The 18,082-nt window shown below is 32.4% G+C and overlaps 1 protein-coding gene and 1 long non-coding RNA gene across 8 annotated transcripts in view; one reads left to right on the forward strand and one right to left on the reverse strand.

Annotated features, from left to right (window-relative positions):
* The window catches only part of LOC309662596, a 95,562-nt gene that overhangs the window by 66,036 nt on the left and 11,444 nt on the right, over positions 1 to 18,082 (forward strand). For 2 of the 4 annotated variants that reach the window (XR_014264790.1, XR_014264791.1), the window contains exon 5: positions 7,680 to 7,776. The exons of 1 other annotated variant lie outside the window; for it this stretch is intronic. This is a non-coding gene — a long non-coding RNA (uncharacterized lncRNA). Of the gene's footprint in view, positions 1 to 7,679; positions 7,777 to 16,295; positions 17,397 to 18,082 lie in introns of those variants that run through there. One more of the 4 variants, XR_014264793.1, reaches the window with a different exon arrangement.
* The window catches only part of ATF2 (activating transcription factor 2), a 78,236-nt gene that overhangs the window by 24,537 nt on the left and 35,617 nt on the right, over positions 1 to 18,082 (reverse strand). For 3 of the 4 annotated variants that reach the window (XM_082465423.1, XM_082465424.1, XM_082465426.1), the window contains exons 5-10: positions 17,403 to 17,499; positions 14,232 to 14,350; positions 13,964 to 14,092; positions 10,669 to 10,847; positions 9,001 to 9,115; positions 6,879 to 6,965 (exon numbers count right to left, since the gene is read on the reverse strand). In XM_082465423.1, coding sequence (XP_082321549.1) covers positions 6,879 to 6,965; positions 9,001 to 9,115; positions 10,669 to 10,847; positions 13,964 to 14,092; positions 14,232 to 14,350; positions 17,403 to 17,499 — 726 coding nt within the window. The remainder of the gene's footprint in view (positions 1 to 6,878; positions 6,966 to 9,000; positions 9,116 to 10,668; positions 10,848 to 13,963; positions 14,093 to 14,231; positions 14,351 to 17,402; positions 17,500 to 18,082) is intronic. The other variant, XM_082465425.1, reaches the window with a different exon arrangement.

An 18,082-nucleotide genomic window follows, 5' to 3' on the forward strand; every position in this document is an offset into this window, starting at 1 on the left:
GAACAAACATATTTTAAACAAAAGTTTTTCCAAACTAGAGCTTTTGTCTAATATTAAGTATTCTAAGTATATTTTAGTAATCATTAAGAAGAGTATCAGACATTGGTCAGTCCATTACTAAGATCAAAATTTCTATCAATAGAGAAATCTAGTTAAGTAAATAAAGATTGAATACTCAGAGAAAGTAAATAAGATTTAACAAGTCTATATTCTCTAACATGTACAATAAAAGCTAGGCATAATTTTAATTTTAAACTAAAGGTATACACTGAAAGAAAACTAAAATCTTTATTACTATATTTCTAAGCAGACTTAGTGCTTTAATGTTGAGTTAAATTTTAGTGTTGTAAAATTCAACTACTATGTTGAAAACTTTTTTCTTAGAGATTGTGTCAATTAAAGAATAAATAGTCTGGGCTTCCCTGGTGGCCCAGTGGTTGAGAATCTGCCTGCCAATGCAGGGGACACGGGTTCGAGCCCTGGTCTGGGAAGATCCCACATGCCACGGAGCAACTAGGCCCGTGAGCCACAACTACTGAGCCTGCGCGTCTGGAGCCTGTGCTCCGCAACAAGAGAGGCCGCGATAGTGAGAGGCCCGCGCACCGCGATGAAGAGTGGCCCCCACTTGCCGCAACTAGAGAGAGCCCTCGCACAGAAACAAAGACCCAACACAGCCAAAAATAAATAAATAAATAAATAAAATTAAAAAAAAAAAAAAAAAAAAAAGAATAAATAGTCTGTTGTGCTGACCAATCTGACATTCATCTTAAGAGGTTATCTGCTAAAAAGAATCTGTTATTCAACTTCTATGTTATATGTTGTACTCCTGAAAACAAATTTTATCACATCTGTCAGAACTTGGTAGGAAGAAACTACTCTATCATAGTTCAAAGAAAAAACACAATGTTCTCTAGAAACAATTTATGAAAAAGTCAGATCCATATTTCATATGTGCCACAAAAGCTCATCAGAGTAATAACCTTCCTTCTCCGGGGTGTTATCCTACCATCTGCTGCTCTATTACTTATCTTTATTTTGCAACTAATTAACAGCATAATCTTCTAAATTCAGCAAGTTAATTATCATTATTGTAGTCTTTGCAGCATCATCAGTCCTCATGAAATCTTGTCTCCCCACCCCCAGAGAACATACGAAAATGAAGTACGTTGGGAGAGAGTCTGTTTCTTTGGAGCGGGCTCATTAGGTGTTTGCTGATTAGCTTGGCGTGCAGAGGCAGGTCAGAAGAATTCTGCTGAACATGAGGTTCCATGCAGGGCCCAACTAAGATAATGTAGGTTTCTGAACATTTGCCAAGATGCCCTCTGTCAGCTCTCAGTAGAAACCCCCTGCAGAAAACCTACCGGCTACCCGCTGTGTGCAAAGATATCTCTCAGTTTGTTACACAAGTCTTAAAGGAATGATTCTGGGGAATACTACTTAAATACTTTACTAAATCTTCTTAAACAAAACTCCTGGATGGTTAACATTTTCTTATTCAGAAGTTACTTTTTGATTACAAATATTACATAGGAAATTTGTTTTATTTTAAGAGTAACACAGATAGCAAATATCTGTGGTTTAATGTGCTTAATGACCAACAAAACCCCTAAACCTAAATCTGGTGAGATCCAGTGAAATTTTGTGAAAATAGTAGATAAAAGGAATTTTCCTAGAGTATTAAAATATACTAGGTAATCTTGTATTTGTGGACCCCCACAAATATTTTTTAAAACTATGTGCTTACTTTTCCAAACACTTAAAGTTTTTAAGAAACAAAACATAACACAACTTGTCCTGAAGAAATTTCTTTAGCAAAAAAGAAGGATCTTATTCAAATATTTATAGTAGACACAAACACAATGCATATAAATCTTCCTGTAAGCACTGGGCATCTGAAAATCAGGGCACCACAAAAGCATCCTTGGCACCTTAGGATACAAATAAGTTTCTCTTCAGCTGTAGTGTGCTCCTCATTCTTATGTGTTCCAATGCTGCCATTTCGCAAACATTATTTTTTAACCACATTTTAGCACAATCACCATTGCTGCACTATTTAGCATGTCATTAACAGATTGTGACCACAAAGGTCAAACAAATCCTTAACAGACATGCAGAATCAAGCAGGGAGGATATTTAAATATTATCAAAGAGTTGAAAACAACAAAGCAAAATCCAATTGAAGCAGTGAAAGAAGAAATTATAAGTTTTGCTGGGGTGCTACAGACTGGTAAACAGTCAGAAAAATTATTTAATGTGTAACGTGAATCTAGGGGATGTGAGCTGGGGACCACTCATTTGGAGAGCATGGAACTGGAATTCTATCACTGATAGAGAAAGAATTAAGTCCCATGATCGTTTATCTGATCATTAAGAAACCTCTGTGCAATGGGATATGAACCTAGTCTCAACTTTCTCCAGTTAGAATTATACAATTATTTCTTTATTTAGTAAATCTTTTTTTTTTAGCCCTTTGATGCTTAATAAAGTAAGTAATCAATGACACTGACATTTTAATCTAAATTTAGAAACAATCTGTAACTATTTTGTATTTTATGTTACAAATGTATCTAAAATAACTTACCACATAGAGTAAGAGACTGCCCTTGGATTTCAGTTTTAAATGTTTGAGATTGATTTAGTCCTGTGATTTTAGTTGGAAGAACTAAGATAATCTTACTAAGCCTCTTAATAATACAGGAATATTTAAGAAAACCAACCCTCATTATATCTATATTTAAGAGTTATTGAAGTACTTGGGAAAGTATGTTAGACAATGAGGTACCTATAGAGAAAACAGGATATATTAAGTTTAAAATGAAGTTTAGCATGTTTAATTTTATTTTAAGCCCTTTAAAAGTGATCGCTATACAACTGGATTTATAAATTGGCTTTGAGAACTTAGGGAAGAAATAAGTTTTTGAATTTGTAACTTTATTTTTAAAAAGCAGAATCTCAATAATGGTTTTTGTGCACAAAAGTCACCATCAAGGGTATCAAAAGGGCTTCCCTGGTGGCGCAGTGGTTGAGAGTCTGCCTGCTAATGCAGGGGACACAGGTTCGAGTCCTGGTCTGGGAGGATCCCACATGCCGCGGAGCAACTAGGCCCGTGAGCCACAATTACTGAGCCTGCGCGTCTGGAGCCTGTGCTCTGCAACAAGAGAGGCCGCGATAGTGAGATGCCCGCGCACCGTGATGAAGAGTGGTCCCCACTTGCCGCAACTGGAGAAAGCCCTCACACAGAAACGAAGACCCAGCACAGCCAAAAATAAATAAATAAATACATAAAATTAAAAAAAAAAAAAAAAAAAAAGGGGTATCAAAAAACTGAAAACAAGAGCCAAACACCTCATTGATACAATATAATCCTAGCTGCCATACCTGTTGGAAAAAAAAATCAATAATGGCATATTAAAAAGATAAGACTTTTTTTTTTTTTACTCTCTTGATGATCATTGGAAACATTTGCAAGAAAAATCTCAAAACTTAAGATCACATCTGCTGAATTTCTTAGTACCCAAGAAATGTTTGTTAAATAAATAACAATCATTAGAAATAACTGTTAAATGAGGCTGACGCAAAATAAATGAACATGAATTAAACTACAAAACCCAAACTATTTCCGGGTTATTTCCAAAGGTTGGTAGATTTGTTTTGTACTTAAACCAATATATAAGTATACTTGATAATGATGATAATGATAGTCAAGCACTGAAAATTCTTCAATCAAACTGATTCACTGGACAATCAAATATACTAAAGGTGGAACATTACCAAACCACAATGTAATTTAATTAATATAGAAATCAATAAGAAACAAATAAAAAGCCCTGAAATATTTGGAAATTATACACTATACTTTTAAATAACCCACAGTTCAAGGAAGAAATCACAAGGGAAATTAGAAAATAAATAATAAAAATACAGCATATCAAAATTTGTGCACAGAGACAAATTTATAGCTTAAAATGCCTATATGAGAAAGGTAAAAAGATTTAAATCAATAATCTAAGCTTCTACTTTAAGAAGCTAAAAAAAGATAAGCAAATTAAACCCAATTAAGTAGACGAAAGAAAATATTAAAGATAAAAGTAGCAATCAATGATAATACAGTATACCATTAAGAAAAATAAAGGCAAGCTACAGACTGAGAAAATATTCGTGAGATATGTATATATACATATCTATATATAAATTTGTATCTAGAATATATATAAAGAATTCCTATAACACAATAGTAAAAGACAAGTAACCAAATTTAAAGAATGAGCAAAAAATATCACAAATAATGTCTGGCTAATTGGAAATGTAAACTGAAACCAAGAGATGCTGCCACAATCTCCTAGAATGTCTACAATGAAAACAATAGACAAAACCAAATGTCCGCAAAAATGTGGGAACAACTGGAATTCCCATACACTGCTGGTAGGAATGTAAACCTTTGGCAAAAGGTCTGGCAATTTATTATAAAGTTATATGTATACCTACTCTCTGACTCAGCAATTCCACTCTTAAGTAGATAAACTAAATGAAAATATACATCCACAAAGAGAGTTATACAAGAATGTGCATACGAGCTTTATTCACAACAGCTAAATACTAAAAACCATTCAAGTGTCCACCAACAGGAGAATGGATAAAGAAATTGTGGTATACTCATACAATGGAAAACTACTCAGCAATAAAAAGAAACAAAGTTCGATACATGCAACAACATGGATAAATCTCATAGACATATGCTTAGCTGAACACAAGAGTATATATTGATTCCATTTACATTGCTGGTGACAAATATAAGAACAGTTGGGGGCGGTGGACTGATTGGGAAGGGAAATAAAGAAACATGATGGGTAGATGTTAATGTTCTATACCATAACGGGTGTGAGTTACATGAATGCACTTAAACTGTACAGATAAAATCAGTCCATTTCAATCTATGTAAATTTTACATTAAGAAAGCCTTATTAAAAAATAATTGAGTGAGGGTAGGGAGTGGTCTGAGGTACAGATACAACAAGAATGGCAGTTATATCGCTAATAATTGAAGCTGGATGATGGGTACATGGGGGTTCATTATAGAAACCTATTTATTTTGTATGTGTTTGAATTGTTCCATAACAAAAAGCTTAAAAAAAAAAAAGGAAATGGACTAATTTGAGTCTTTTTATTTAATTAAAAACAGGACAATCTTATTTACTATCCCAATTAAAATAGGCAATCACCTAAATATGGCTATTTTATATGTTAACAATATTCTAATAAGAAATTTAATTGCACTGTTAAATTTAAGTGGGGCAATCTGTGACTTCCCCATGCTATTTTGGGGCTTTCAACCAATAACTGTTTCTCATATATAAATTTGTGAAATGTAGCTTTGGTATTTTTTAATATACAAGCATACAAAACACTTTTATTCTTATTAAATTTCTTAGTGATTAAAAGAAAAAGTTATTCAGGGAAGTTTACTAGTTTCTACAAATATGGCCTAATCTTTTATAGCCAAAAGTATTTCTTTAAATCTGATTTGTTCCATTGGAATTAATTTGTGGGAAAAAAAAGTCCACTGAATATGTAAAAATATTTTTAGATACAGTGTACAACAACAGGATCTCTTTAACTTCTATTTCTACTCTACTCAGTTTCACTAATTGAATTTTTCATTAGAACAGTTATGTTTAAAGTAGGAAGTGTAAAACACATTCCCAGTGAAGCTCTTCTGCTATCAAGTGGAAAAGATTCATCTTAGTTATTTCCATGCCTTTGACCTAAACATGCTGTTATGTGAAAAATTCCCCTCTTGGGTTTTCAAGTTCCCTCACCACAATCAATAACCAGCTAATTTTAATACTCTTCAACCAACTATTATTCATTCAGATGGTATATAAGTTCTGGCTGTTAAAAAAAAAGTTATCCCATGCCAATTTCAGATTGATTATTTGCACTAATGGAGAATAGCAGTAAAAAATTTAAAGCCTTGTGATAATATTGATACATAATGGCTTTCATGTGTACAGATTTATATTATTAGTATAGTGCCTAGCATAGAACTGAAACAAATAATAGGTGTCTAAAAACTATCTATCGATTCATTAGTTGTAGTTAAGAAGAATTAGCTTTAAAGTGTGTTAGACTATAGAAGGGAGAATTACACTAAACCAACCCCCCGCACTCCCCATCCCACAGCAGCAGCTTCAGATCTTCTACCAAGAAAATTAGCAAGTTAGTAGGATTTGGGGCTAAGAGAGACCCCAGAAATCAAAGTTTAACCCCTTTATTTCACAGATGAGGAAAATGAGTCTCAGAAAAGTTAAAGTGGCTTGATTAGGGGTACTGAAGAGCAGAATCAGGATTAAAATGAAAATACGTCTCTTGATTCCTACTCTATAGTTCATTCCTTACCACCAATTTCTTAGTGTCTGAAACATAACTCAAAAATATGGTTTTCCTTTATATTATGTGTACTAACTCATATACTATTTCAGAATTCTAGTTAATTCTGTTCTACTCATTTGTATGACTGTTTACAACCACTCATTATATCAGCACTGCCTTCAGATGATTACTTCTAGTTTCAGCTGCAATATCTCTAGCCTCCAGCAGGAGGAGAATTTATCTAAAAAGCCACACCAAAAATCAGACAAACCAATGACAAGAACTAGAACTTTACTTCCAATCCATTCATTTGCTTTAAAGTATCAGTAGCTTGTCACTAAGCTAATGAAAGCGTTCCTTTTCCAAATTTTCTGGTTCTTCTGTAATGTAATACAGTCCAAGATTTTATAAAATTTTATCTAAATTGTGCATTTGAAGTGGGCTTTAATGGAAAAAACTAATTCAAAACAGGCTCAAGAAATGTATAGAACAAATAAAATCTTGCTTACCATTTTTGCTTCTGACTGTACTGGCTGAGGAGAGGAAGGACCTGGAATTCCCGGAACACTAGGCACCATGGTGACTGGTCGAACAAGCTATGCAGAAGATATTGAAAAATAATTGCTAGAGAATATATTCAAAATGAGATTTGTACTTTTATTTGCACAATGGCTGCTATAATAATTTACATATTATAATCAATATATAATGTATTAATATTTACATGACTATATTATACATTAATAGAAAATGTATATTAATATTTATATTATTAATATAAATATAATTGATATAATTATTTGAGACTTCAGAATTAGAAAACTGTATCTCTATCTGAACCCTTATTGATCTTAATCCTGATTTATCTTTCAAAAGTTGTCAATTTTTCTGAGACACTCACTTTCCTAATCTTCAATTTTCATAATTCCTTTTTTTAAATGATTCCTTCTTATAGAAAATAATATTTAAAGTGATTGATGCAAAATTTCTCACAGATCTGTCACATTTCCATTTTGAATATGAAAGGAAAGAATGTTAAAACTTGTATAACTAGGCATAAAAAGTAATTTCAACAATGAACTTTGCTTTTCTAAAATATATACATATAAAATTTCTAAAATATACAATGAAAGTTCTTTGATATATTAATATAAAGCATGACAAAGAAGAACTTGATGACCTCTAATAATTCCTCTAATAATAATAATATGTAACAGATTTTTCTGGTTTTTGCCTTTTTTAAAAAACCTAATATCAACACTGAATGATTAATTATTATGTACCTAAAGTGTATCTCTTTTTCATTTCAGTTTCTCTCATCACAGTTACATTTAACAGGATAACCATACAATCCCAGATACAGGACAAGGATGTTTCCCCCTCGAAAATATCCTCAGAAAAGAGGAGGTAGTCACCTTATATTTGAGTCCTTATAAAATCTCTTTCTGAACAACAAAGTTCTGTTTGAAGACAACATATTATCTTGAAATTATTTCAATCAGTGCTAATTTTGGATACTTAGAAAGGTCACTTGGAAGAACTAGTTAATAACAAAAGTAAATATTTAACATTAATTTTAGTATTATTTCTGAGGATATAATCTCACCAAAGTGTTAGATGTTACTGTGAGGAGGCTATTAAAACTAATTTTTAAAAGCTATACAGTAAGTGATTATATTGTACTGATCAGAAACAACTATCTACAAGGTAAAAGAAGAAACTGTCTTTTTATTACATGAATGAATATTAGGACTTGGTGTAAGACTCCCAGGATTACAATAATAGATTCAAAAAGTGTTATACTGAAACTACTTGGGTGAGGATGAAAACAATGTGTTTTGGAAAATTGTGTGAGATTTCTTAAAAAGTGGTTCTAACGATGAAAACTTGAATGTTGAAGACACATTTGAAGAGTCTGAATAAACTTATTTTATGAAATGTGAGAACAGGAAAAAAGGATTATTTCTAACTTATATTATTCCAAAGAATGTGCTTCTAAATATTCACTATGTCATTAAATATTATAAGTAGATATTTAACTACTGTCTATGTCTTTCAAAATTTATATATTTAACATGCCCTCAAAAAACTTTTCTTATGGATCTTCTCATTAGGAAAGTGGGGACTATCTATTGCCCATTCTACTAGACCATTTAGATTTTCACACGCTTGGGACAGCAAAGGAATTTTGTAAACCCAACCTGACCATAATATTTCACAGAGAGTGCTTTTATAAACAATTTCTATAATAATCAAAATAACATGGAGTTACCTGATAAGTGTTCCAGTATAAACGTCTTCTTAAAGAATAGAAATCTATGTTAATATTTGAATTCTACAAATCTAGCAAATTGAAATGGGTTGAATAAGGAATAAAGTTCTTAATACTAAAAATAAAAGGAAAACAAGATTTTGAGGATGGAAAAATGTTTTCTATCCAATTATGTCTGCCTTGAAAGGTAAACGCTATCACAATAAATGTCAGTGAGTAAATACTGCTCACCACTAAGTATTTTGTTGAATTCAGTTTCATAAACTAATCAAGCAGCCCCCCTTGGGCTGTATTTTCTGATTACAAAGATCGGTTTTACTATAAAGAAAAAATTTAAATAGTCTAAATTTCAAACTTACTGGGACTGCAGCTGGAACATGCACATTCGAACTTGTAATTGATGCAGGAATAGCAACAGGCATGGTTTGTCCATTAGGAAGATGTAACAGAAGAGGAAATGGGCCTGGTACAGGACTAAGGAAAACAAAAGAAGGGCAATTAGAGAAAAGAAATCCCTATCAATAATCTCTAAAAATACAAGAGTATTTTTACTCCTATTATTATATCATTTAAAAATAAATTTTCCAGAGAAAGATAAACACTGTATGATTTCACTTATATGTGGAATCTAAAAAACAAAACAGACGAACAAACGTAACAAAACAGAAACGGAAAATAGACAGGTGGTTTCCAGAGGGAAGGGTGTTGGAGGGATGAGAGAAATTAAGAGGTGCAAACTTCCAGTTACAAAATAAAGGAGTCACAGGGATGAAATTCACAGTGTGAGGAATACAGTCATTAATAATGTTATATCTTTGTACAGTAACAAAGGTGGTCAAAAGGTACAAACTTACAGTTATAAGATAAATAAGTACTAGGGATGTAATGTACAACATGATTAATATAGTTAACACTGTTGTATGTTACATATGAAAGCTATTACCAGAGTAAATCCTAAGAGTTCTCATCACAAGGAAAAAATATTTTTTTCTTTTATTTTGTATCTGTACAAGATGATGGATGTTCACTAAACTTATTGTGGTGATCATTTCATGATGTATGTAAGTCAAATCATTATGCTATACACCTTAAATGTATACAGTGCTGTAGGTCAATTGCAGTTAACCCTTGAACAACAAGAGGGTTAGATGCACTGACACTATGCACAGTCGAGAATCCCAGTGTAGCTTATGGTCGGCCTCTGTATCTGCAGATTCAACCAACTGTGGATTGTGTAGTGTGGTAGTATGTATTTGTTGAAAAAATCTGTGTGTAACTGGACTCACGCAGTTCAAACTGGTATTGTTCAAGGGTCCACTGTATATCTCAATAAAACTGGAAAAAAAAGAAAAAAGAACTGCAGCTCCAGCCCAAGAAAATGCCTATGTGACAGATGGAAACTTGATACCATCTTTCTCATAACATGAATAAAATACCCACAAAAAATTATACATGGTATATATATACCACTCAAGTAATTAAAAACAAAACAAAAATCTTCCAATCACTGCAAAGCATATCATAAAATGTAATTGTTTTTAACTGCATCTTAAATGCACAATGTATGTAAGCAGTGTAGAAAAAAAGAGGAAAAAAATGGAAAAAGTTATGAATTTACTTAGGACAATCTCCAACATGTTAGTTGAGAAAAATTCTTATCAACTACCTGTAAGAACTAAAAGAAATGTTACGTGGTGATAAAAATAATCTTATGTGTTTTAAGATTATGTGTGAAATAGCATGAAAATAAGAGACCATCTTAAAATCACATTCTATGTTGATTTGTTTTTCAAATTAAGTTTTAGATATTTATTTTCTAATTTATTAGATACTATTTATATTTATTAAAAAAAGACTACTCAAGCATTTTTTCCAAAAATCAAAGCGTGCAAAATACTATGAACACACACACACACACACACACACAAGCTAAGGCCACAATTAGAAAAATTAAATATCTTAGGACAAATCATAACAAGAAAAACTTAACAATTCATATAATTCAATGATTGGCCCAAATCACTTACACGATTGGCCTGTTGGAGGACGGTGCCTGTGTGATTACAGTACTTGAGGTTGGTGAAGGTACTGCCTGCTGAATAATTACACTTGAGTCAGAACTTGTAAGCAGCACATTGGGAACCTGTAATGATGCTGGACGAACGATAGCTGATGTGGGCTGTGCAGTTTGTGTCAATGGTACTTCCTATTTAATAATGAGATAGAGAAAGAATGTAATTTAAAAATGCAAGTCAACAGAATATAACACATTTTTAAAAACAACCACAAACATAATACTTAATATATCCCCAAAGTATATTAATATTTAAAGTTAATTAAAAGAAAATTGTAGAAGCCACTGTAAAGTTTCAGATGCAATGTTCATATTTTAATTTAAAAACATCTTGAGTGGTTTTTTCAGTACAATTTGTTTTACCATCAATCTAGAAATAAGTTAGGCTGGGCAACTTGGCTATATAACTCCATGAGAATTTAAGTTAAAAAATAGAAATACAATTCCATTTTCATGGAAGCATAGAACTTAAAATCCAGAAGGGATTGCCTAGTCCTACTCCATCATTATACTATATAAAGAAGAAATAGGTCCAGGAGACTGTTTTATAGTTGATACAAATTCAATAATAGAATACTTACAAACTGGTATTATAGTAAGGGCCCAAAAATGTTAAAAATTTTTTAAAGTAATACAAATATTTGCTAATTTCAGGTAACTATCTCTACATTATCAATAATTTCTCAGTATCAAAAGGCTGAGTAATATTGATACCTTGAATGTAAAAATAAATAACTATTGGAGTAACATCTTTCCAAAGTAAAGGAAAACACAGACCCTTATAGATGGTCTTTTCCCCAATTTTACAGATTAGAAAATAGAGATTATCCAGGACTCTGTAACTAGTTACTGTAAAAATTGGGTCTACTATGTTCTTTGAATTGGCCTTTATACTGCCATTTATTACCAAAATCTTATTAAGCTACACAGGAAGAAAAATAAACTAGCACTACTGGGACTTCATTTATTTGACAAGTTTGAGAATTTACAACATGCCCTCAAGGACTAGTGGGAAGAGAGACAATAAACAAGTAAAACAAACAAGAAAATTTCAGACTGTAATGTGTTACAGACTAACAGCAAAACATAAGAAATCATGAAAGATTAACTGAGGGAAGGTTGGAGTTGGCTCCTTTGATAGCATAGTGAGGTAAGGTGAGCTTCTTTGCAAAACAGCATTTGAACAGGTACTGAAAAGATAAGGAGGAGAGCATTCTAGGGAAAAAGAAGCAATACCAAGAGCAATGTCTTTGAGGTAGGAAAAAGCTTAGAATACCTGATGAACACACCAGAGAATGGCATGAGGTGAGGCTGGATGGGTAGGTAAGTCCAGATCAATGAGGGCTTATGGAAGGAGTGTGTTACCTTAAATGCAATGGCAAACCATTGAAGGATTTTAAGCAGGGAAGTGACATAATGTATTAAAAATAAAACAGCCTATGGAAAATAGGTTGGAGATGGAAGTAGAAAGTCCAGGTAATTGTTAAAAATTATATTAACATTATTAATATAATTTGTATATTAACAAATAATAATTGTTAACAATTATTAGAAGGTAATTGTTAACAATCCAAGTAAAAGATGATGATGGATTGGACTAAAGTGGTGACACTGAAGATAAAAGAGATAAATTAAGGATATATTCAGGAAGTAGGTCTAGTAAGATTTGTTACTGGTTTCAGTGTGAAGGAAAAGAGGGAACTAAGTATTCTTTATTCTTGGCCTGAGCAACTAGATGGATGGAAAGAAGTTTTCCCTGTTTTACCGAGACAGGGAAAACTGTGGGAAAAAATCATAGGGCTCTAATTTAGATATACTATGTTTAAGATGTCCGTTAGACACAGAAAAGGAAATGTCAAGATGGAGTTGGATATGAATATGGAAATCTGGGAAATATCTGGGTTGATATAAATTTGAAAACCACGCAGACGGTTTTTAAAGTTACGAGTCTGGATGAGAGCACTTAAGAAAAAAACTGAGAAAGAAAAGAGAAGGGGGCCCAGAACTTATATTTTACAACTTGGAATGACTATGCCGTGCCCAGGGGGAACTAATGACTGAGGAATGCAGGAAGAAGAAATACCCCTAAAAGAGGCTAAAGCAGCAATCAACAGGAGAAAACTGCTGAGTGTGAAGGGACTGAAATACTCTCTAGGAAAAAAGATATTTATATCAAAAATTTAACAGCATTTCTTATAACTGTGATAATGTGGAAACAACCTTTATGTCCAACAAGAACAAGATAAGTAAATACATTAAGGTAATGATAAAATAAAGTGCAACCATTAAAAATTATGACTTTGGAAAATTTTCTAATGACATGGGAAAATGTATATTAATGCTGAATGTCTAAAGCATGATATAAAAAAGTAAACTGGGACTTCCCTGGTGGCACAGTGGTTAAGAATCCACCTGCCAATGCAGGAGACACAGGTTCAATCCCTGATCCGGGAAGATCCCTCATGCTGCGGAGCAACTAAGCCCGTGCACCACAACTACTGAGCCTACGCTCTAGAGTCTGAGAGCCACAACTACTGAAGCCCACGCACCGTAACTACTGAAGCATGCGCGCCTAGAGCCTGTGCAATGAGAAGCCTGTGCACCGCAATGAAGAGTAGCCCCCGCTCACCACAACTAGAGAAAGCCCGCACGCAGCAAGGGAGACCCAAAGCGGCCAAAAAAAAAAAAAAAAAAACTAAGATTCCTCTTTGTATCCTATAACTATTCACTTATATATGTATATTTTTATGTATAAATGCATGCATATATCTAGGAAAAATGTTTCAAAATACTAGTAATTCTTATCACTCAATTATGGGCTAAAAGGTAGTTTTTATTTTTCTTTCTTGTATTTTTCTATATTCTTAAACTTTTTATAATGAGAATGTACTTTTATAACAAGGAAATGAAAAAAACACAAAACACCTAAGTCAAAGCACTTATTCCTAGGTAAATAGTTACTTTTTCTGCCTTACTTCTAGCTCCTCTGCCATGGCTATTCTATTCTCCCCAATAATTTTTCTGTGTGTTAATAAAAAACGAATTATCTATAAAGGAAGAGTCTTCTTTCCCTGAAATTTCTGAGTATTCACAGGCTTTCACATATAGTAAGACTATTACAACCTGACACTGATTTATGTATACTTTATTACGTTAACATTTTACGTAGATCAAATACTAGACTTTACTTAGAATGCTGATTTTTTTCCACTTAGTTTGTGTTTCTACCATAGATACAAATTTCTAACCTTCTCATCACTGGTAGTAGACTCTGGGTGAGGTAAAGGACTATCCTGGTGAGCTGTTTCTACCACAGAGGGCTCCTCAATTTTGCTTCTTACGATGGGTGTTGCAAGAGGAGATAAATCTAGAGGCATCTAAAACACAAACATTAAAAAAAACGTTAGGAGTTTAAAAATAGCCAATCAGTATATCTAAAATAAGAAAGCAGGGAGTGAAAACTATGATTACTGTTCTGTCAGAAGCACTGTTTTAATTTCATGGTTAACAACATACTTTTTTAATGTCGTCTTCTGAGGCTTTCTTGAATTCATTCTCAAATGGACTTGCCAACTCATTAAACAAACCCACTTCTTCACAGTTTTTCAAGAATCTTGTTGGTGTTGGGGTCTGATCTGAAATAAATGTCAAGAAGTAAACACATAGATTTAAATATCATACAGGACCCTAAAATATAGCTAGTAAATTAACAAATTAGCAGGGCTGGTTCAGTCAGCTGTTAATTCTCTTTGGAAAGACCTCTTCCTTTAAAGCAAACAAAATCTGGTTAAGTTTTTGTTGCAGTTTAAGGTATTTCCTCCAACTCTATGATCCATAAAAGTATGAAAAGAAGTACGTCTTGTTCCTTAGTCCACACGTTCTCTCTGAGTAGAGTGACATAAACATCCGCTACTCAGAGATCAACTACTGTCGTTATCTAACACAAAATTTAAAAAAAATTTACACTGTTAAAACTTACAAATGCATAAAATACATGCAATTTGGGGAAAACTAGGACAACAGCATGTCTATTTGCTTTAACTTGGCCCTTCCACTAGTGTTCATAATCTATTATGAAAGCAAGCTTAAGATAAAATAGTCTTTAGTAGGTAGATCAAAATACTACAAGAAATAGAAGGTTAAAACAAGAGCCCCCCGCAAACGAAAACTAAAACCCTCCTTTTTAAAGCTAATTTTCTATTTTAAAGCATTTTTCAAGCTTGGTATGAGGGGCTATGTAAGAGTTATATGTCTAATGTTCTAGCTTAATTCCTAGACAGCAGAGAATTAGTCAAACTCTGCTTTCTCGAAACTTGAAACATTTTAACTACATTTGAATATGTACTCACACTAGGTGCATTAAAACATGTACTGAATGTACATGTGAGCATGTATTAGTTACAGAACAAATGCCACTTAAGGTCCACGTTGAATTGAAAAAGAGCAAATTTATGAATTTTGCCTGTTTAGTCTTATTATTTTCAAGGCTATTTACTCAAATTGATTAGAGTTGGTAGCACATTCAAATTCTATTCACATTTTATATATTTTAGGGCATCAATTTTATAGGTTATATCAGGGATCAAGCTTAAACTAAATAAAAGTATAAGGATGACTCCTGGTTTAAGATAAAACACTCATAAAACCTTCTGTGAAATTAAAATTCATATATTTCTGTTAACTATTGCGTCCCCAGAGTGGGCATTACTTACTGTTTTATCTTCACCCTCGCCCCAACATATTCCCAGAGTATTAATATGTTTACTACATATAAATAGATTTAACACTAAAATGACCTACTTGTCATACACATTAGATATAATGTAGGCCTACCTCAGACACTATTAGTATTATCAAAATTACTGAAGGACTTTTATTTTGTCTTCATTTTACCTAATAGTTAGTCTGCAACATATATAACCTCTACCCGCAAAAAGACTTCAAAATGGTATTATAGTAAGGGCCCAGCATACCTGTATCAACCTAGGTCCATCATGACTGAATTAGTAAACAACATAAATTTGACTCTTCTGTTCATGCCCAAAGGGTTTGTCTATCTAAGCCCAAGAGAAGGCTATTTTGTATTAAAGGGAGAGAAGTCTTAAAAATAAAATACATATGGAAAAATCACTTTTATCAGTGATTACTATAATGATCAGGCTTGAAAAGAGATAAGTCAACACAGGCACAATTGTTTAAACATGCACATGGCTTATGGCTATTGATCATCAAATATATACCACACACATCATGCATTATATGTATACGGTAATGCTAAACTACTCATCTCAATATATATTAGTAAAAAAATGGTCAAGTGCTATGTTTGAATGTGTTCTACTTTTCTATTGCATTAAATGTAAACAGATAGGAAAGTAAGTTCTAGAAACCAATCTCAAAATATTTTTGAGTTAAATGTTACAGAGAGAGATATGGCTCTAAGGCAAGAAATTCCAGAGAAGCAAAGACCTTCGTGCCTAGGAGAGTGAACCTTCAGGCTGTTGTTATTTTGTTTGTGTTTTTGGTTCTCTCTCTTAGTATGTGATGTATAATGTTTTGTCTGCTTCCTTTTACTTACAGAAATGAAGATATGTTGAATGTTACCCTACATTTTTCCTAAACAAATTGTTTTTTGGTAAATTATCAACATTTTTACCTCCAGTTTTTTCAATACAAAAATCTTGATACCGAATGACAAGAACCGTCTTTTTTCCTCATTATCTCTCCAAAGCATTGCATATGACAATTTGATCTCTATGTTGGGTAATAATTTAAAAGTATTAATAATATTCAGTATACAGGTATATAATTCTAGACTTACAAATAGTATAACCTAAGCTTTACAAGAGAAAAAAATTAAGTTAATTTGAATATTTATGGGAATCTGTGCTTATGACACAAAAAGGACTGAAATTTAGATAAGTAAATTAAATTTTATATAAAATTGTTTTCTTACCACACTACTTATAAAATATACAAAATGCAATGAAATTAAATGTTATGTGTGTGTACATATACAGAGATATGTACATATATATATTCAAATACCAAAAAAGGGGTAGCTGATATAGCATGGAAGGACAATAAACCAATGCATGAACTGGGTTTCTCTTTTTGCATACTGTAAGAGATAATCATCTGCTTAGGTGATACTGCATGTTCATAGGAGCAACATACAAAAATAAAAGCACTGACTGAATTTAAGCCCCCTTTATTGAGAGTATTCTGCTAACACAGATGTTTAGTCCAAAAAGAAACATAAACAAAATCCTAATGAACAAGTCTGCTAATTGCTCTTTCTCCAACAGGAGGAGCTTGATCATCTTCTAGCTTCGCATATCATTGTAAAGCAGGTGTAAACAGCTAAAAGAAACATTGACTAAACATCACAGTTCAACTATCAGTTAAATGTAAATTTTAGAAATGGTATGAATGCTCCCAGGTTTCTAATTAACTTCCACAAAAAATGACATTAAAATCTACATTTGAAAACCACACAAAAAGAGTGAAATGAATGGTCAGAAGGAAACATAAAAATGTAATGGGTAAAATACATGTTGCCAACATTTATTGTAAATGAAGTCATTGGAATATCACCAGACTATATTATTTACAGAGAATACACAAAAATTGTGCACATTCCAGGTGAAATATGTATATAAGCTATTAATAAAAGCATATACTAACCAGCCACAATGACACTGTCATTACGTGCTGGACCAAATTTCAGTGTCATCTCATGTTTATGTTTATGGACAGCCAAATGATCCTCGTTGGTAAAACGCTGTGGCAAAAAGTTTTAAAATATAGTTAAGATTTTCAATTTGATCAAATAAGTTAAATGATAAGGAAATTCATTTCCACAACATGTAAAACCACCATTAAAAAAGAAATAGCAGTTTGTTAACTATAAAGAACCTACTGTTAGTATAGATAAACATACTAGATCTCAAACAATCATAGAGAAACACATTACCCAAGAACAAGCAATTCTGATATAATACTAGGTCACATAACTCATTTTAGAGCATTTAAAAACAAAACCTAAGGCAAAGAAACTTTATATAAATTTCATTTGGACACTAAAAATAGACCACTATTAATTTTTGCCATATCATAGTAGAAATATATACTCCATGGTATAATGACTTTTGAAGAAAGCATTGTATTTTACTTAGATTTCAGGTTACTTACCACTTTTAAAACGAAAACTTTCTTATAAAAATATTATTCCTGGACAAATTAAGAGGTAAATCAGGTTCTTTATGTTATCACATAAAAAAAAGAATGCCTCGATTATAATCCAGCAAAGAAATAGTGGCCAGTACAATAATGAAGCAATTAATTTTAAAATAAAATTAAGGACT

Source organism: Balaenoptera physalus (assembly GCF_965194825.1).
Source record: "Balaenoptera physalus genome assembly, chromosome: 6".
NCBI classification, from domain to species: domain Eukaryota; kingdom Metazoa; phylum Chordata; class Mammalia; order Artiodactyla; family Balaenopteridae; genus Balaenoptera; species Balaenoptera physalus.